Genomic DNA, 21,798 nt, shown 5'->3' on the forward strand with positions numbered 1-21,798 from the left:
GGTAGGTATAATACAAACATCTATGTACCCATACACTCATAACAAAGGCATGCATAACACACATGCAGATGTATCTCAAGACCCTGACTATGCAGTTCACAGAGAAGTGAAGGGGGGGAGGGCTGGCAGTGCCCCTAGAAGCCCTGAAACCAGCATGGGCAGCCTGGATGTGGGTCTATGGTACTCTACCCTCAGTGCTCTGACCTGGTCTTTATAGTAGGCAGAAATCCCTCTGATGACGTCAGATGCATAGCTTACATTCCCAGAGGAAGGAGACCTTTGAAAGCATTCAAAGGGACGGTCTGTATGTCAAATTGCTCTGATTGGTCAATAAATAAAACACTGGTTGGCCAGTGGCCAGGCAGGAAGTAGGTGGGACAAGGAGAGAGGAGAATTCTGGGAAGTGGAAGGCTGACGCAGAGAGTCACTGCAGCCGCCGCCATGACCAGCAGCATGTGAAGACACTGGTAAGCCACCAGCCACGTGGCAGGGTATAGATGTATGGAAATGGATTAATTTAAGCTATAAGAACAGTTAGCAAGAAGCCTGCCACGGCCATACAGTTTGTATGCAATATAAGTCTCTGTGTTTACTTGGTTGGGTCTGAGCGGCTGTGGGACTGGCGGGTGACAGAGATTTGTCCTAACTGTGGGCAAAACAGGAAAACTCTAGCTACAACAGCCATTGTGAATGAGGCATCTGTGATGCACCAACCCAAAATCCCTTTTCTTTCATGTGGCTGCCAGCGAGGTCACGGAACACCACCACCCTCACTGGAAACGGAAGGAAAACTGAGGCTGAACAGTGAGGCTGGTATCTGGGCTTGGCTTCTTCAGGAGAACACGGCTGGAATGCCACCTCTCAACTGCGCCCTGAGAGAACGTTCTACCACCCTACAAGACAGCCAGCCAGAACCGGCCTCGTGTCTAGAGACCTCGGGGCTCTGTCCACAAAGACAGGAAAGAAGCAAAGACACCGACCGAGCTATCCGGTGCTGCATACGGGAAGAGCAGCATGGCAGCATGACCCCATCCAGTTTGCATAAGTCAAGCAACACTCATGAAAGGCACTTTGGAAGAAGTGGTAGCCTCACTGCTTTCCCTCACAAGCGAGGCTGTCAGCCTCAGGCAGGCAGCATCACAGTGACCTCCTCTGGGCCACTCCTGGCTACCTGCTCCCTATCTCCCAGTCCACACTAGAAGTCACTAGAGACAATGGATGGGGACCGAGAAAACACAGAGGGCAGGCTGTCATGACATTCAAAGCGGAATCACTTGAGAAGCAGGGGGAAATTTTACATCCACCCAATGACAGGTCAAAGAGAAAGTGTTGCCATGTTGACTGTCAGTGAGATAAAAGCACAGCATGTGTCAGAGGTGAATGTTCTGGCATCACTGGATCATTTACAAAGCCACCCTGGGACACTGGTACTGACACTGAAGACAACACAAGTCCCTTTAATTCAGGGGTCCAAGCCCCAAAGGTAGATGTTACTGATCCTAAAGGTTGCTGCCACAAAAGAGCACAGGGATTTGTCTTTTTGTCTGTTTTTCAAGACAGTGTTTTTCTGTATGGCCCTGGCTGCCTTGGAACTCACTCTGTAGACCAGGCTGGCCTCAAACTCAAAGATCCGCCTTGCCTCTGCCTCCGGAGTGCTGGGACTAAGGGCTTGTGCCACCACGTCCAGCAGAATTTTCTATCTTAATGAAAACCACCCTCAAGATAAGAAAAGTGCCCAGGGAGAGCAGAGCTTGAACAAGAAGACCACCCTACCTTATCACACCAAGTCCCAAAGGAATGTGACAGTCTTACCTGGCCCGGAGGGACGTGCACAGAGCAGGGAATCGCCACCTTGAAAGGGAAAAGAAACATGAGCAAGAGGCTCTCAGGCAATGGGCCCATCAGCCAAAGCGGGTTCCCCCAGGCTGCGTTTATGTCACAATCCCTGCAGTCCACAGAACCCACATTCTGCTAATTCTGGGGAAGTTCCGGTCCCTTTTGAAAATTTCAAGAGGAAAAAAAAAAAAAGTGGAGACACACCCATCCAAAAGGAAAACGAACAAATCTGCACATCATTCATAAAAACAGAAGTTCACCTTGAATTCCAAGCAACTGATGTACTCCCAGGGGAGTCCTTCCTCATTGGGGAGCATGAGAAGCGGGACCCAGAGAAGGTGGGGGGCGCTGAAGGGTGGTTCCAAGCTGCCCACAGTCTTTACAGTCACATTCAGGGATGACTGTTTTCTCTGCAAAATGGGTTGCTTTCTCTAGAACTATCTATGCATACGAAACTGAGAACGGAGCCAAAAATGTATTTATTCCTGTGGGCACACGAAGGAAGCGGAAAGGACTTCCCTTTGGCTCTCCCACAGTCAGCTCACTAAGCATTCAAGGGAAAGCCGTGAGACCTCTGCTACACCCCAAGAACAGCAACTGTGAGACAGCTGTGAAGGCCAAAAGGAAAGTGTTAACTCAGAGACCGCTGTGTCCCCGAGTTAAAAGTCCCTGGGTGAGTCAACACGTTGGACTTGCTTCTGGTTTGTTTGGAAGGCTGCTGAGGGACCTTGCCCCTGTGACCTGCCGCACTCCCCAGCTTTCTCCGGGCTCTCCCACTTCAGACCCCTGGCTCGCTCCAGTTCTCAAAGAGTGCTCTGAAACTGTGGAAAAGGAGGAGACACCAGGGGTCTGACCAGTCACTGTCATGGGCAATTTGGAGCAGGCGGCAGCAGTGTGACCTTGGTCCCTGATGTGGACACTATTTATAGGTCTCTTGCTTATCTTGCTCAGTAAGTTTCTCAAGAAATACGTGACACATGGCCACTCATCTGTCTGGGACAAGCCATTATTCCACCAGGATCCTGACTCATATACATAGTCTTGGCAGAGACAGGGGTCCTCAGTCTTTGCACCCACCCTTGCCTCTAACTCCATCCTCATCTCTTCTGTACTCCTACAGCAACTAGCAGACAGAAACACGAATTTTGGATTTGTGTGTCCTCAGCTCATCAGGTACACATTAAATTTTGATGGGTGGATGGGGAAAGAAGCCCACAAAAAAAAAATGTAAAGTGAAAACTAACACATGGCTTTGGAAACACAGGGAGCTGGTGATAGGACATTATAGTACAGTGACCACACTGGACCAAGGGGAACTCATGGTTAATGGAACACTGTGATTCACTCCATTCCAGCAAGCCTCCACGTGGGGCACGCAGGCATCCTGGTGCCTTGTGACACAGTCACGCTGGTAAGGAATGCATGAGGAATCAGTCTCTGCCTCTAGGATGTCACCTGTATTCCACAACACAGAATAATAGTCATCGGTAAGCAGAAATGGCCCCAAAGGACATGGAAAGGCACAGAGGCACATAAAAATGTATACCACTAAGAAGAAGCAGCAGCCAGCCTGAAGATCCTGCCTGCTACATGATTCCAACTATGACATCCTAGGAAATACACAATTATAGAAACAGTAAAGTATGAGCGGTTATCAGAGGCTGAGGGAAGAGATGAGTAAGAGGGAAATCAGACAGTGCTGAGAGCAGCTGAACTGCTCGGATTGACATTGTCATGGTGGGTACATGTCACTAACAACAGTCCAAACCCACAGAACGAACAACACCCAATAAACTCCCTGTGTACACTATGGGCTTGTGGACTTTGGTTAACAATGTATCAATATTGACTCATCAAGTATTCTGCATTATACAGATTTTTAAATACACCAAACGAATGCTTAATTTTCTATAATTTGAAAACTATCCTAACTATGAAGTTCATCAATATTTTCAAGTAATGGACCAAAAGCATGTATGGAAGGAGTTCCTTATGCCATACCAGAAACCAGTTTAACAGCAACAGTGAGGAGCAGGGCATGAGCACACATCTTTAATCCCAGAACTTGGAAGACAGAGGCAGGTGAATCTGTCAGTGTGAAGCCAGCCTGGTCTACTTAGAGAGTTCAGGCCAGGCAAGGATACACAGTGAGACCTTGTCTAAAACACACACACACACACACACACACACACACACACACACACACACACACACACACAGGGGGGTATCAGATGTTTTCTATATCCCACATCCCCATATAAACAAGTGGTGTGCAGGGTACAGCACCAGGAATGGCAAATGAGAGGAGAGGCTACTCAATCAAGTCCTGGACAGACCATCTACAACCAAGGAAACAATCAAGATGTGTCCATCCAATGTAGCTATGATCAGATGTCAGGACAGGAGACACCTGGATGTAACTGGTATTTCTAATTTACTCCCCCTTGTTTAGAATAAGGAGGGCAATTGCTGCCAGTCAGAACCAAGAATGAAGACTGCCTCTCTCAGGATGCCCATGTTCCTGCTTCATGCCAGTCTGCTCCGAACTAAGAAACACGTGGACACTCAGCAGCCCTGTGATCGGGCTCCTTGGCTGCTTTTGTGGGCTAGCAGGTCCCACCTTCCATCTGCCCTGTCTAGAAAGGCAGGACACAACTTCTCCACACTCCCTTCTCTTCACTGGAGCCCACAAAGCTCTGGGGCTCATCGTCACTACTGCTTTTGCCCCTGCCCACCTCCCCAACTTCATCTCCTGAAGATGAAGAGCCAGGTGACAGAGCAAGAGGGGGGACTGATAAGCTGACAGGAAGAGGATCTCTGCCCAGGGTCCAGATCAGAATGGCAGGCACCTCATATCATCTGCTTGTTCCTCATCTTCAGCTGCAGCTCTGGTCAAACACTCTGGTCCTTGGGCCCTTTTCACGTGACTGAAGGAAGCACTGTGTGCCTGGGACACCTCTAGGCTGTTCTCAGGATATCCATCCAAGGCCATGAATTGTACTGAATACTGAGTAGCAGACACCAACGCAGGGGACTGCAACAAGGGCCCAGTGCCAGGCCATCCTCAGGTACGGTCCTACAGGCGTCTCCACCCAGGAGTCTGAGCTGAGATAGCTCCTTCAGTGTATAGCTCCACGATATACACCTACCACCCAGGGCATAGCACCATGGAGGCTGAGCAAGCTGCAGAAGGATTGCAGTCTGTGTTCCAAGCATCAGGACACACCCTCAGGGAGCCGTGCATGTGCAGGCTCAAGTCAGCTCCATAAACACATCCTATAAGACACGCCTGTCTGCAGGTCTTGGTCCTGAACTCTACCAACACAGAAAGCCAACATATTCTGTCCTATGCCTGGGAGGCTGAAGCAAGGAGGACTGCTCCTCCGAGTCCCAGTTGCCTTCCCCTCCTCCTGTGGACAGCACCCACTGGAGTCAAGGTGACAGAAGGTGGCAGTAAAGGGAATCCCAGGAAAGATCCACAGACCCTGAGCTATGAGCAGTAAGATCTTGGGACCCATGTCCTTCTCTCAACCTGACCCAGGGCCCCTCTGAGAGACCTGCCTAAGAGCCACTTTATGGCCTTGACTTGGCTTTGTCTGTGGCCTAATCTGTGGTTACCAAGGACAACCACAAACAAACAAGGCTGTGCCCAACCCACACCTGGCTGTGTGGGTGCCTGGAGCTCAAGGCTGTTGATAACCTTGTCTCCAAGCCAGCAGGTCATCGAGGCGGAAGCAGGAGGAGCCTCCGGCTTTCCACTCATCATGACTGTCCCAGGAATGAGTGGGTAAATGTGTGAATGGCAGTGTACATATTTAAAATTCAAGGACTGAGAGCAATGTGAGGAGGTGAGCTCTGTGGTACAAAGCTTGCCTAGAATGTGCGATCCTCCAAATTGACCATTTTTTGAGAAATGTGTGAACTGTTATGACAGTCTGTATATGACTAGAAGTCTGTGTGAGCTCTAATGTGTGAGAAAGCAGCATGTGTACATGTGTACATGTGTGTGTACATGCATGCCTTGTGGGAATATGTGAGTTTGTGAGTGTGTTTTCTATGTGTCAGAATGTCTGCATGTCTGTCTGTGAGTTATGTCCATGTGTCCATGTCTATTAGTATGCTCACAGAGTCATGTAAGTCCTGAACCCGGGGCAAAAGGCAGAGCTTTGACCAACATGTGAGTTTACCTTAAAAAAGAAAGCTTCAACCACAGCCAGCTGCCTCTGCCCACCTCACCAAGGCCAGCAGGAGCCTCTGGTGCTGAGAAGACCAGGTCTACCATAACTACCATTCAGGACATCCAAGTCCCCAGAGAGAGAAAGGACAACCCAGTTCAACATACAGTTTGTAGACCATGTCTTCCTTCTCGTTCACATAATTAAACCGTGAATTCAACCCTGGTTGCCATGCTCAATTAAATTTCATTTTGGCCAAGCCATGTCAAGAGTGATTATTTTCCTACCAGTTTCTCTAAGAGATGCATGGTTGTAACCACTACATGCTACTACATGAACAGAATAAAGAGTTTGCATTCAACGTTTTGTGAAAAAATTCCAGTCCTGTTGGGTCCTATGAATGAGCTTCCTAGCACGTCACGGAACTCTGGAGGAAAAATGGAAAGACATGCCCCTCCAGTTTCCAGCATGTTTTTACTGGTTCACCCCTCCAGCGGAAGCCTGGGTCCTTGTTGGCCTCTTTTCTCGTTTGTTCTCCATTTAATTCTGCCCATGGGAGAGCTCTCTGAAGTTGGCATCACGTATGGATGCACTGGAGATCTGGAAAGGAGAGTCAACCCAGCAACATCATTCATCAGTCATGGAAAGGCATTCATTAAGTGCACACAGGGGCTGGGGTTGCAGTTTGGCCGAGCCCAGCATGCACCGCACCCTGAGTTTAAGCCCCAGCACTGAAACAAATGCATCGATAAATAAAAGCACATAACTTCCAATAAGTTCAACAACAACCTTTCAGGTGCCAAGACAAAGGAGTAGAGGAGAAAGGTGGATCACTGGTCGCCTCAGCACTGTGTCGGGGAGCGAAATCAATTCACTGCTCGAAGAAAGAACCATCCTGATGCTCAAGTTATATGAGTGAAATCACTTTGCTCAGAATAATGTGACTCACGGCTACACAAAACTGGAGACGAAATTTAGTTCAGCTTCGACACCAAGCCAGAAGGGCAACAATTTCCTTCCAGATCAGGGAAGTGGAAGAGATGTTGTGGCTTCCTGGGCTTAGGAGAAACCCAGAGAGAGGCTAGTGGCTGGCCACTGAGACCCACAATGCAATGGGAGTCAGGTCACTGCTCATCTCTGAGGAGAGCAGGATCTGGAGTGAGGATTTTTCCAAGAAGCCCTTTTATCACTTTACAGCTTTTACAGCTTATGTTAAATATCACTGACCAATGAACTGGCCCATTGTATTAAGCTTGAGAAAAGGTAAGTTGTAAATTTTTTTTTATAGCCAGGATTATCACTCACTATATATATGGAGGAGGTGAATCAAGAAGAACCGTTTCTCACCCCCAGTGCTGCCACTTAGCAAAGGGTCACTCTAATTAAATACAGTCTGTGCTAGACTGCCGGGGCCACAGGGAAGCCCCACAGACAGAAAGCTTACACAATAGAGGTTTTTATGTCCTCAACCCTGGCGCCCAACTGACAAACACTGAGGTGTCTGCAGGGTAGTTTCCTGCTCCTTGGCTTGTGAAGTTGGTCATCCGTGGTCATCCGCCTCCCTACCTGTATCTTAAGACTCTTCGCAGGAGGACAAAGGTCACGTGGGATTAGAACCCACTCTCGTGACTTTGCTGAAACTTCACCTCTTAAAAAGACCACGCCTACAAATCCAGTTCAGAGAGCTGGGCTTCGGCCCGTGAACTTGAGGGAACACAGTTCAGTCGAACAGCTATCAAAGGTTTCAGAGAACCAAAGCATTCTCCGAACACCAGTCCAGGCTAGACCCCCAAGCAGCAACAAGTCTCCTCATTCAAGGCAACTTCTGGAACAGCTCCAGCGCCTGAGGCCAGGGCCGGTGACTGTCAAGGTCAAGCTCCCCAAAGAGCCTGCAAGAACAAGGGACGCAGAGGGACTAGGGCATGAAATGCAGGCTGCCCAGACTTTATTAACCTTTCCAAGGACCGGAGCCCTCTCTACCTTTGCTCCTGGGAACTCTTTGCTAGGCATGACCCTGGAATCCCTAATTAGGCTCACATTCCTCAGGCAGCCCTGTTATCCACTAAGTGGGCAAAGCCCAATTTAGCTTCCTCTAATCCCCATGAGAAACAAGGCAGCAGGGCAGACGCAATTAAACCCCAGGCTGCCTGCCACAATCAAGGCATCAAGACGGGAGAAAAGGAGGCGAAATTACTGAACTGGGGCTTTCTGTTTCCCTTAAAGGTACCAGGGCTAGAGAAGATGATGCCTCTGGTACAGGGATCAACAAGTCCACCCCAGCACTCTCAGCTCTGGGTTGGGCTGGCCTGGGCCTGCAGCGGCTCTTAAGGCCTCAGTGTGTCCTTCTCTCCTTGCGCTTCTGAGTTTTAGGAGAAGAGGCTGTGGCAGGGCGCCTTGGGCCTTCTCTGACTTCAGGCCAAGTGTACGGGGCTCGTAGGGGAATGCACCAGACGTGAAACACCAGAGGCCGGCTCTACCCTCCCAACATGGGCCCCAGATCAGAAACCAAACGTGAGTCTCTTGTTGCAATGAGATTCTGAAATTCTGAACGTGCGTGAAAGGGGCTCCCTCCCGGGACATCCTGCATTCACCAGACTCAAAATCTAGTAAGGACCTCAGGACAGGACCATCTGCCCAGAGACAGGCACAACAGTCTGTCTCGAAGTCCAAGGTCAGGAAGGAAGGACAAGGACAAGGTCTGCATACTGGGCTCCCAGGCACACAGGAGTACGGGCCCATCTTAGATGCCCATCCCCAGGCAACACCAGGGCCCTGCCTATCAGCTCCTGGGACAACACTTACCAGATTCCTTTGTCTTATTGCCTAAACAGAAAAACAAAGATTACACATGGTAATGGGTAAAAACGCTTTCTAAAGAACCAGAAAGCCAATAAATCCAACTGCTTCAGAGAAAAGACTGGTTCTTTTAAAGCCATTCTCCTCACTTAAAATGCCAGGGATCAAGTTGTAATTGCTCCAAAATAAGCAGACCCATTTCCACGGGAAAATCCAGGTCTCAGACCACAGCCACGTTTCCCCGGTGGCTTCCTCATCAGCCCTGCCACGTGTCACCAGCAATCTCAAACGAAGAACACTGGCATTGGTAACTCACATTTTTTGCTTTTAAGAAAAGACTGCCAGGCCAGGCACGGCACTGCACGCCTTTAATCCCAGCCACTGGGGAGCAGAGGCAAGAAGAACTCTGTCAATTCAAGGCTAGCCTGAGCTACTTGGCAATTGCTAGCCTGGCCAGAGCTATGAATGTAGTGAGAGCCTGTCTAACAAAAAAAGAAAAGAAAAGATTGCCGATTAGCTCTGGGACACAGAACCCTGCACTATTTCCATCATGCCCTCACGTGTGCCGGTTTGTGTTCAGAGATAATGGCGTCACCTGGGGTCTTTGCAAAGTCAGTCATCCCCCATCCAGAGGTACAGTCAGTGCAGATGGAGATAAATGACTCAACAGTTAAGAGCAATGGCTGCTCTTGCAGAGGACCAGGATTCTGTTCCTAGCACCCCCACGGAGGCTCACAGCCACCTGTAACTCCAGTTCCAGCAGATTTGATATCCTCTTCCGGCTTCCCTCCAGCTCTGTACAAACCCGATAAGCATGCGCAGACAAACACTCTCGCACACGTAAGGTAAAAATAAATAAACCTGGAGGGTTTTTTTCATTTTGTTTTTTTAAGAGGCCCCCATCTAGCCCTTCCCCTTCAATCGGACGTCTTCCTGGTTTGTTCTGTGACCTGTTGTGACCAATGAAATAAGGTAGTTTAAAAACACTTCTCTTCCTCCTCCTCTTCTTCCTCCTCCTGGCCTTCCTTCTTCTCTTGGGGAAGTGGAAGGGTTAAACTCACTCTGAAGCCCAAGCTAGGCTCAAATTCACAGCAATCGTCCAGCCTTGACCTCCTCAGTGTTTGCTAATAAGCCCAGCTTAAATAGGGTAGAGCTCTGGAAGTTCAGCCTTAAGGGGCTGCAAACCGTTGCTTCTACCCCAAGCCCATTCATGGATACAAGCAGCTGCCGTGCTGAAAGGAAGCCAAAGCCACCAGGTGGACAGACAGGCCTACAAAAGTTCATACTGGGCCATCCAGTCTCTTGTAAACCACTGGGAAAGCATGGGTGTGTCTGGCCAGTCTTGCATCTACCTCGTCTCTCTACCTTGTACCTCCTCTTGTCCTGTGGCAGGCATAGGCACATATCTCTCATTTCTTTCAACAACTATAAATAAAGCGGTCTGTTAAGTTCACCCTTCCCACTCTAAGACAGGGTGTCAGCAGGACATCTCTGCTGCCAGCGAGACAGAGATCCAGAAGTGCTCCTTCGGACCTGGTCCCACAAGTGCAGCATCCTTAGCCAGACACAACTGGCATGGTAAGTGCTATCTGTGTCCAGGAGGAGCTGTGAAGACGGGGGTCAAGAACGGGTACCCCAATTCCAGGACACAGTACATGTACGGTTTACAGGAGACTCCTGTACAAACGTCCTGACCCCTAACTTGTCATCTGCTAACACCCTTCTCCTTGCGAAGAAAAGCTCAAAGGAAGAAGCGGCTGTTTCTAAAGGCTTGAGAGTGAGTGGCATATGCAGCGTCCGCCAAGGGAGAATGTGTGGACTTCCCACCGCCTGGCTTCATGCTCACCAGACTGCCCGCCAGGACAGCCCCCCCCGCCCCCCACCACCCCAATAAGGAAGGGGCTGAGGCCCAGCCAAGCTGCAGTTCACACAAGCTAACGTGGCCCTCTTCTGCTTCTGCTACAGCCATGGAGGATCTGAGATTTCCACCTGAAACCATCAAGCAGGCTCATCTGGTCAAGCAGCTGATTTCCAATGACCAGTTGCTAATGGCATGGAGAAGGGACTAGGCTCTCACAAATAAAAGGCCTTCCACAGTGAAGGTGACCCCTTGCAGCCAGCATCTCAGAGACAGACAGAGCTCTGCCTATCACATCTCCAACTCTTCTTGGGTCAGTGGTCTTAACCTCCTGTCATTCATTAATTCATTTGTTCCCAACCATTCATCAAACACCATATTTCAGGACAGGGTACTCAACAATTAGAAATTGTCCTGCCTTCAGGCATTCAACTTAAAGCAGGATACTAAAGGAAATTTTCTTTCAGGATGCTTTGGTACCAAGTGTCTGAGAATGATGTAATGTAAAATAAATGGTAAGCAATAATAAGTAATAACAGCTCAATGGTGAAGGGCCCATGCTGCTCTTAAAGAAGATCTGAGTTCCATTTCAGCACCCATGTTCCAGTTACTGCCTCTCACTCCAATTCCATGGGACCCTACACTCTCTGCTGGTTTCTATTGGCACCCGCATTCACACGTACATACCCCATACACAGACATACACAAATACACAGAATGAAAAATAAAATACAGCTTTTTAAAAATCAGAGTAAAATTAACTATAATTTTCATATCCAACTAGTTAACTCTAGTTATTTCACATATACATATTCTGCAAACACCAACGAATTCATACCACGTGACATTACCCCACCACCTAACACTAATTATCCACCAGCGTCCACACAACCTTGTCGATGCCATCACTCTGTTATCTAGCAAACCACACATTACCCACAAACCCCATCTCTGTGCCACCTGATCAGGACTCCAGGCCCAAGATGTACCCCTTTAAAGGCACCCACAAAAGGGTTGGAGATAGAGTACAGTGCTGGCCTAACAGGTGGAGGGCTCTGGGTTCGGTGCTCAGTACTGCAAAATCAACAATAAATAACATGCCCTTCACATCTCTCCTCCGAAGCCCATTCACTGAAACACCATCAAGGTCAGGACATACACAGGGCCTCCTATGCGTCAGTGAACTACCCCAAGCTTTTTTTTTTTTTTAACGCAAAAGAAGGGAATTTACAGTAAAACTGGAATTTCAGATTTTACCCTACATTCTCCATTCCATTCATCAGGCTCTCCCATCCTTCCTTACAGCACAGCAAGTATTTATCGTTCCTCAGCTCCTGCAGGCAGGGTAACGCTTAGAGCGATGGGAGAGCTAAAACCAGGATTCTCCTATCCCCCTGCATCCTCGCATGCTTGACCCACCCGCTGTTTCAGAAAATCTTGGGAAATTCTCAGGGGAGTCGAAAGTCTGGAACTAGACAAAAATGAGTTCTGGCAGCTGCCCCTGGAAGGTAGGGAGAAGGAAGCTCTAGGGCTATTTCTGTGTCCAAGGGAACATGGGGGCGGCCACTTCCTGAATCCCTGGCTAAAATTAATAGCTTTACAGAAGTGGCAGAGAGACTTGATTTTGCAAGTTAAAATTCTGAGGACTGAAGTGTGTGCTCATTTGGACCCTGCTGCTAAAAATGAGGTGGCTGGGGCGAGGGGAGGGGGGGAGGCGTATAAGGGGGTGGGAAATAGAGTGGGATTTCTTCTAGAAAACCTCACTTTAAAAAAGTGGCTGGAGTAGACTATAGCAGCATCTGAACCAAAAACCTCTACATGGAATCACCTCATCTCAGGGAAGGTCACCCTAGAGATGCAACGCTGCCCTGAGCACACACCGTCACGACCCAACAAGCTGGCTGTCCAGAGGCCCATGTGGTCACAGCCAGAGCAGCACTGGGAGAGAAGGGGCTACCAGGAGACAAAGTGAAGCATTTGGAAGTCTCGGGGGGGGGGGGGGGGGGGGGGATAGAACCTCTCCCTGATCCATGGATAAGCCTACAGAGACACCACCAAAGTGTCCTGCCCAGACACGGCAGAAAAGCCCTGGTAGGGGAGAAAAAGGCTCAGAACATCTTTCCCAGGCTAAACTCTAGGTTCTGGAAGACAATGCTGGGAAGACCCTCTACTCAAAGACACAGCAAAGCCCTCTGACTGCACCAGGGGTGTATTCCCAAGACTGTCAGAACTTCTTTGAGATGTGTTTCCTTGGGGAGCACACTGACAGACTCCAAAGTATCTTAAATATGGAAGAAGGGCATTCTGGTGGCCTCCGAGCTGGGTTCCTCTCAGCCTGTGCCTGAACTGAGGGGCAGGGAAAATCCCCCCAACAGAAGAAGGAAGAGGAGGAGGAGGAGGAGGAGGAGGAGGAGGAGGAGGAGGAGGAGGAGGAGGAGGAGGAGGAGGAGGAGGAGGAAAGTAAGTGAGGGTAGATGTCACCATCAGTGGGCTTTTCGCTTGTAAAAAAGATGAGTGGAATCTGGGAAGAGAAGGAATAAGAGGTGTCATTGGACTAGGAGATGCCATGGGCTTGGGAGTAAGGGGGACACCCATAAGCATGGAGAAAGCAAGGCTAGCAGGGACCAAGGAGACATAAAGAAGACAAGCACTCTTACAGAGGAAAGCCAGTGACAGCAGGAAGACACTGGGGCAGATCTGGGGCAGGAGACACTGTTCCTGGGACCAGAAAGCAGGAGGGATGGGAGGCAGAGCTAAATGTAACTGCAAGAATTTCTCAAGCTGATAATTGTTAGGTCTCAAATCCTGAGACAAAGGCTGAGGTGCCTATTTAACATATCAAAGTGGATCCCTTAGTTCCCACCTGTTACAGGGTATGGCTGGTGTACCCCACCCTCTACCCTGAACTCTCCAGCCCCAGGGGCTGGGCTGCCCTTCCCCCAGAGGCTCTTCCCGACATAATCCAGCCATTTTGGTTACCCACCCCTTTTGTACCTTTGGCTTCCTGGCTACTGCACCTCATTTCCCTCTCTCCCTTCTCCCTTCCCCTCCCCCTCTCCCCATATGGCCCAGCTCAGTCTGGACATGTCCACTCTGGACTCTCCCAGATGTGTCTGCCTCTGACTACGCTCTCCCTTTTATTTACAGTAAACTTTCTCCTCCACCATATCTAGGAGCAGTCATGTCCTTTCCTTTTTATTTCTTTTTTGCATTCAGTAATGAGCACAAGCAGCTGACGATGAAGGAGGTATATTTTCATTATGGAAGCCAGCCAGGGTCACCAGTCAGTCTTCTGAACCCAGACACTGCAAACCTTCACCATGCAAGCCCAGTCAGGTCTACAGAGAAACGTCAGAGATACTGGGGACCACACAGCAGTATCACCAATAAGCAGGGTTGGCCTGGAAAACTGGGATGCAGGCTAGTCCCTGGGAAGAGTAGAGATGTTCATATGCATAGCAAGGAAGGACACCTAGGCAAGCACGCACGCACGCACGCACACACGCGTGCACAGGCACACTGAATGAAGGAAAGGAGGGGAAAGTTTATTGAGCTAGAAGGGAAAGCATAGCCAGAGGCAGACACATTTGGGAGAGTCCAGAGTTGTCAATACCCTGAGCCATGTGAGAGGGGAGAGAGGGGAACCAGGTACAGCGGCCAGGAGGCCAAAGGTACAAAAGGGGTGGGTAACCACAGTGTCTGGATTATATAGGAAAGACATTCTGGGGGGAACGGCAGCCCAGCCCCTGGGCTGGAGAGTTCAAGGTAGAGGGTGGGGTACACCAGCCATACCCTGTAACAGGCAGGGACTGAGGGATGCTGGGAGAACCTGGCCACCAGGTCGGCTTTGATGTGTTAAACAAGCACCTCAGCCAATTTGTCCTAGGTTTGAAACTTAATACATACGGACAGGGACATGAACACACACATACACACGCATCTTAAAGAAGGGGTCAGAGACCCGCTCTTCAGGAAGCCCTAGCCCCCACACAGGTGAGGACTCTAATCCAGGCAGTCACCCTGGCGGCACAATCTATGGATCAGGATCACAAAAGCCTTCCTGGAAACAAACTAGGGCTGGCCACGCAGACTGCAGGATCCTGAGAGTCAGGGAGAAGGGCAGCAGGCCAGGTGGACAGTCCCACAGCCAGCATGATGGAGGCCCCGAGATACCACAGCCCAGGTGGCACTGATCGGGGTCTTTGATAGTCTTCAGAAACTGCTCTAAATGAGATAAACAGGCAGCATTCTCAAGGAGAATTGAGGAAGCACACTGCCCTTTCCTGCCTAAATGCACGCTGGCTGATGCTAGTGATCTACTGATCTCGCGAGCTGCATGGAAGTGCTTGCTTACCATGCCTCAGAACAGTCCTTCACCCACCGACACTGCAGGGGTCCATGGGATCTCTAGAGCAGTGGTTCTCAACCTTCCTAATGCTGAACCCTTTATTACAGTTCCTCATGTTGTGGTGACCCCCAACCATAAAATTATTTTTGTTGCTACTTCATAACTGTAATTTTGCTACTGAGCAGTGTATCGGTTTTTAAGACCACCAGAAATACCTGTTTTCTGATGGTCGCAACCCACAGGTTGAGAACCACTGCTCTTGAGGAACGAGAGAGAGCTCCCACAGAAGCCAGAGGCTTGGGCTAGCAAGCGGGCTGAAGTCCTTTTCACACGCCCCTAGGGAAGGTGTTCTTGCCTTAATTTCACAGAAGAAGACCAGACTAACACAAGGTGGAATTAGAATTCAGACCCAGGATTTTTTTTTTTTGTTGTTTTTTTGTTTTTTTGTTTTTTTCAAGACAGGGTTTCTCTGTGTAGCTTTGTGCCTTTCCTGGGACTCACTTGGTAGCCCAGGCTGGCCCCGAACTCACAGAGATCCGCCTGGCTCTGCCTCCCCAGTGCTGGGATTAAAGACGTGCGCCACCACCGCCTGGCCAGACCCAGGATTTTTATATAGGTCCTGGAAAGTTTTCGAGACTGCTTCACATAGCAATACATGGGAATTTCCATTTTACAGTTCTGTTCCCAACAAAACAAAACAAAAAAAAGCCCAGGCCAGAACAAATGAATAAAACAGCCTATCACAAAATTCAGGTACTCAAAGACATAACCAGAAGGCAGAAAAATATTCACCAAGTATCTGTATTTGAGAGACAGCCATTCACAGCTAGCTGATCTTGAGTTCTATCCCCCTACTCTAGACTCAAGACCTCCAAGACACAATGCCCCAACACGTTCTGTAGAACCCCACGGCAAGTGGTCACGTGTTTGCTATTCTCATCACACACACACACACACAAAGTGGCATCTGTTTTGATATTTCCCAGTGCCCTTCCTCACTGGTAAGAACCTGTCTACGGGAGTTCAGGTGACACCACTGGCCTTGCACACTTCCCCAGTCAGCAGGGGACCTTCAACCTCAGGACGTGGTGGAGAGAAACAGGGATGGGGCACAGAGCACAGGTGTCCATGGAGCCTCACCGGTTCTAATTCAAAGCAGACCTACCTGCAGCTATGGTGTGTCCTCACTGCCATCAGCCCATCATCTCCAGGTCCCATGAAGGGCCACAGGAAGGTAGCTTCTCACGGTAAAGATGCTAAGAGTCCTCAAGTACATGGCCTGACCCAAACCTCGTGAAGGACCCAAAGAACTGACACTCTCACTGTACCAGACCTCCAGCTTCCGGCATACAAGCAACCATAGCCAATAAGAGATCACAGCCAAAGAGTCAAACCAAAAAGCAAAGTGATACAGACTCACTCCAGAGCTATATCTAGGTCTATTTTATTTGTTACCACATAATATGGACTGCCAACTTTTGAAGACTCAAAAGGGTCGTTTTTTAAAATCCTGGTGTTGATTTAAGACAAAGGTAGTATCTCAAAAGAGTATATTGCCCTGCACCGCTTCACAATGGGGATGTACTCTGAGTAATGTCGTGACGCAAGATTGTTGCTGTGCAAACACCGTACAGTGTGTTTGTACAACCAGGGTCACTACGGCATCACCAGATGACGCAGGCTCGTGGACCACCATCAGATAGGCAGCCCACTGTTGACCAAAGCATCATTATGGGGTGCACACCTGTAATAATTCCTTTGGGGCCTATTGTTGGAGGAGGGAAAGTAATCCTCTACAAACATAGCTTAAATATAGAACCCTGCTGAAGAGTAAACATGTCACCACAAAGTGACATTTACACTGCTAACTACACAAGACAATATGGTCCCTCTTGCCAATCTGGCCACACATCGTAGGCAGCTTCACAGCCCTTGGTGAGCCAGTGTGGTGACTAACACCTCTGTTCCTAGCACTTAGGAAGTAGAGGTAGGGGGACTGACATGCATTTGAGGCCAGTCTGGGCTACATAGTGAGTTAGCTAGCCTTAGCTAGAAGGTAAGACCCTGTCACAGAAGAAACCACAAAGCAAAACAAACAACAGCAAAACAACCTTGGTTTCTCCTCTCTGGTCCCATTCAGTGAAACTCCAAAAGTCCACAATCAATGGCCTTGTTTAGGGCTCAGATTATATTGAGTTTAAAAACATGAATTTTTATACATGGGCCGTGTTGATTGCTTATGAGCAGTTTACACCTGGATCGCTAACTCCGAGGTGAGATCAGGGCACAGGTGAGGCTTCCCCAGTGGGTAGGCAGGCCATCCCCATGTCCTAGGCCCCAAAAGAGCCCTCCCTCTCAGGAACAAAGGCCCCAGCTCTCAATGCTTCAGTGAATTTCCTCCACTTGCCCGGCATGTACAAGACTCTGCATTCCCTGCTCAGTACAACCCTCCCCCCAACTTCCCCCTCTCTAAAACACCAAGCACATAGACTGCACCAAACGCAGAGAAGCATTTCTTGGCAGAGCCAGGCTCCCAAGTGGTCCTCAGGGTGGCAGGGCTGGAATTTCCCTGAAGTCAATGTGGTACTTGGGCCCAGCTCACTGCCTGGCTCGAGCAAAACTCAGAAATGTGTGTTGAATCGTCCAGCTTCAATGACTTCCATCATTAGGACAAATGGTGGCGGGTCAGGTGGAAGAATCCTGGGTAAATGCTGAGCTGGCAGCTTGGACTTCTCTCAGGGTAGCGCCATCGTTTGGTCCTGAAGCTGCCACCTCCGAGAACGGAGCAACCAGCCAAGAACGGAAGCCCTTGGTGAGTGACAAGAGAACAGCCGTGCCTGCAGGCTCAGCTCTTCCCTGTAAGCTCTGGGAGCACTGGCTGACTTCCATGCTTTCTGAGCATACACCACAAGCCAGTGTCAGGAGAGACAAGACAGTGTCTCAGGTCACTCCCACGGTACTCTGTTGGCTTCTAACTGCCCATCCTTCAGATATAGGCACTGAACCTCAGAAAGTGTACCAAGAAACCGGCCATCACATGTACAGCACAAGAGCTCAGTTCACGGCACTTTGGGGGTTTGGCTTTTGTTGTTTTAAAATGAAAAATGCTGATTTTGGGTTTTTTGTTTTGTTTTTTACTAAGTGAAACTGACTCATTTTCCTAGGAAAATGTCTGGGTCCATACATTTCCAGGAAGATCTCTGGGTCCACCACTTCTATTCCTTAGGGGTAGGGAATTAGGTGGACATCCTCATCTTCAATGCTGAAGCCGGAGCAAGCATCACCAAGTTCATTCGTTCCCAAATGTTCATGGTGTAGTCACCCTCCCACAGTGGGGAATCACCTGGACCCTGCTTCTATGACAGTAGAGCTGCTTGGTGCTCTGGGGCCCGAGGGAGGATTAGTCTGGACACAAAGCAACAAGACAGAGCAGGGACATCCATAGGCGAGGGCTTAACACAAAGCAAAGCAAGAACTCACACTGGTTTCCCTGTGTCCTCAGAACATCTCCTGGTCCTCATAGAAATATGTATCTGTGACAGCCCAGTCCTGCATATGCTGCAAAAGAGCAATAAGAAGAAGAGACACATGCTAGCCCTGCCATGTTCTCTGCAGAGGACTAGGCATCTTGGATGTGTCACAGATAGAACGGAGCTTGAAGCCAGGCAGGTAAGGTTGAGGATGGGCCTAGAGGCTGAGGGTACCATGGAGCCCTGGTGCTAGAGACTGGTCCTTTGTGGACTATGGCAGATGCTGAATGCCAGGACCTGCTGGCTGCTCAATGCTGTCCCAAACAGGCTCCAGCTCAACTCATTGGTGTTCAATCTCCATGGGGAGAGCTCTGATGATTCAGGATCCTGAAGTGTGACTCCCAGCATGAGCAGATATCAAAAATAGCCAAAGTCCATGGCAACCACAGGCTGCAAAGACAAGGTTGGTTCTTGTGCACATTACAGGGACAATCCCCAGCCCCTCTTCTTCCTCTTCATCAACATCTGATTTCCTAAAACTTCTGTATTTCTCCTTCCCTTCCCCTCATGTTCATGAGTCAACTGATGGCAGAGAAAAACCAAGTCATCAGGCCCAAACCATTTAGGAGCTGAAATGAATCAGCTCAGCACCCAGGGAGCAGAACAGTGAGATCCCAAACTCTCAAGAGATTTCACATCATCTCCTTGACTTCCCTAGGGCTCACACACCATTATCACACTTCAAGAGAAGGCCATTAGTGTGTGTAATTTAGGAAGTACTGTTCATCTGTCCCACACATGAGGAAACTGAAGCTCAGACAGACCCACCTCAGTCCATTTAAGCTGCCTTAAAAACAAACAAACAAACAAAAAATCCACTTCAAACTCGGTGACATCAACGATGGGAATCTACGGCTCACAGTTCTAAAGGCTGGACACTCCAACACCAAAGCACTAACAGGTTTAGCGCTGAGTGGGGATCTGCTTTCTGGATGCCTGATCACGCCTTCCCAGTCTCTATTTGATGGAAGAGAAGAAAATTTTCCAGTGTCTCTTTGACAAGTGCACTAAGCCCATCAATCATAAGGCCCCACCCAACAATACCTAATAACCTCCCAGAGGCTCCACCCCCTAACGCCATCACATACAGGGTTACATTTCAACACGTGAAGCTAGAGAGAGAGACACAGTCATTCAGATCACAGCAGGTGGACTGGCCTACTTTCAGCCCAAAAACCATAAAGAGACCAAAGGCCAGGTCTCTCCCTCCATCTGCCCACTGAGCCTCATGGCCTGGCCTGCGGGACATGCTGCCTAGTAGCTTTGGAAAATAGTAACTTCATCCACCATACTGGGGCTTCTTTGTCTCCTCACTATGTCTCAGTCTCCCTACTATGACTCAGTCTCCCTACTGTGACTCAATCCTCTTTATAGAACCCCCTCCACATCCTCGGTGCAAGCACAGGCACGGACAGACACCTAAGACGGTGGCATTAACCAAACCGAGCAACGATCGTGGCAGTTGACTCCATCCATACCCCAACCATACGCTGCAGTGACCGTTCCTAGCTCTCTTCCTCAGGAACACCAATGAGGAGGGTACATGGGGCACATGCCACCCCATCAGTACAAGACAGACGAGGAAAGCTTTCCAGTTTTCCAAAGCTGCATTCAGGGAGGCTGCACAGGGATACATACACACACATTAGTAAAGACCCAAAACCCAAGTGAATGAGCTCTAGGACACCCAAGCAAGACCCAGAACTCACAGCAGTCATGTGGAAGAAACCACACTCCAGTTCCTGAAAGAAATGCTTCCCAGCCACCGAGATCTGCTGGGCTGCTGAGAATTTATGGTTCTTGGTTCCCTGGCACCACAGCTCTGTATCTTTGGAATGAGAAGGTGCTTTGTTATTGCTGGTGGCATTCTGTCATGCTATTCAAAGCCATATTTTAAAAATGGGGGGGGGGTGTTAAGAATGTGGCTACATTTCCCCCTGGCAGAATCTGATAGGAGGAAAAGCCTATTCATCTCCCTGCAAACTGCCAGCTGCTGGGGTCAGCAATGCCATATCAGTTATACTTAAGACTTTTGGATGATTTCTTGAACCAAGGAATCTTAAGTAGTCAGAAATGGAAGGAAAAGATGCAGGTTCATTTCTGCAGCTCAGGTCAGAACCTGGAATACAGTCGGGGGACAGAGTGGGCGACAAGACCTCAGCCCTTTGATCACACTCCCATCAGTGACAAGACACACGCTGTGAGGACAAGGGCCGCCAAAGGAGACACAGAGCTGTGAAAGGCACACTGAAGTCCCTGCGTGGGAACGGAACCTCTACAAGTCAGGCTCACTTCCAAAATGGACCATCCCCACTCAGCACTGCATTCCCAATCCCAGGGACCACTGCAACCCAATTCCTTTGACTAAAGGTAGGCAGCACACAGAAGGGAGGCTAAAATAAACCAGGACTGGGAACCAGTCCCACCCAAGGGTGTGTGTGACCAAGAAACACTGGCCCCAGGTGGAAAAGGCTCTTCTGCAGAACAGAGCTGAGCAGGAAGGAAAGGCAGAGCTGCTCCATTCCACCCTACTAGGCTTAGAAAAAACTCTGAGTGACCTTATAAGAGAAAGGCAGAGGGTGAGGAGGGTAGGAAGTGCTGGCTTTAAGCTAGCTAACACATATACCAGCAGCTCTCAGCAATCTTCTCTGCTTCCTGAATGTTCAAAAGCTGTCCATAAAAGCACTTAAAAGACAAGTCGTTCATCTCTGGAAAGAGCATGAGGTCTAAGACCATTTGTTTTCCACCTTGGTGTGAGTGTTCATGTGCGCCTGTGTGTGCGCAGGGTATATATGGATGACTGTGAGTACACACGCATGTACGTATGAACAAAATGAAGGTACGAATGTGGGGTGTGGTGCTTTGAATAGGTATGAGCCCCATAGACTCAAGTGTTTGAATGCTTGGCCCATAGGGAGTGACCTTATTAGGAGGTGTGGCCTTGTTGGAAATAGTATGTCACTAGGGGTAGGCTTTGAGGTCTCCAAAGCTCAAGACAGTGCACTTCCTGTTGCATTTGGATCAGATGTAGAACTCTCAGCTACCTCTCTACCACATCTTCCTGCATGCCGCCACACTTTGCCAATGATGACAATGAACTAGACCTCTGAACTGTAAGCCTGCCTCAATTAAATGTTTTCTTTATAAGAGTTGCCGTGGTCATAGTTTCTCTTCACAGCAATAGAAAGACATGGGGTGTGTACACATGCATGTCTGTACGGGTGTGTGTTTTTGTGTGGAGGAACTATGCCCTTC

The 21,798-nt window shown here is 49.2% G+C and overlaps 1 protein-coding gene across 3 annotated transcripts in view; it reads right to left on the reverse strand.

The window, feature by feature from the left end:
- Tns3 (tensin 3) overlaps nucleotides 1–21,798 on the reverse strand; it is a 244,712-nt gene that overhangs the window by 158,792 nt on the left and 64,122 nt on the right. For 2 of the 3 annotated variants that reach the window (XM_076545948.1, XM_076545950.1), the window contains exon 4: nucleotides 1,813–1,851. The exons of the other annotated variant lie outside the window; for it this stretch is intronic. Coding sequence is in view for 1 of the 2 variants with exons in the window: in XM_076545950.1 (XP_076402065.1) it covers nucleotides 1,813–1,851 (39 nt within the window). In the remaining variant the exon portion in view is untranslated. The remainder of the gene's footprint in view (nucleotides 1–1,812; nucleotides 1,852–21,798) is intronic. 3 annotated transcript variants of the gene reach the window in all.

The sequence above is a fragment of the Peromyscus maniculatus genome, chromosome 10 (genome assembly GCF_049852395.1).
Source record: "Peromyscus maniculatus bairdii isolate BWxNUB_F1_BW_parent chromosome 10, HU_Pman_BW_mat_3.1, whole genome shotgun sequence".
NCBI lineage: Eukaryota > Metazoa > Chordata > Mammalia > Rodentia > Cricetidae > Peromyscus > Peromyscus maniculatus.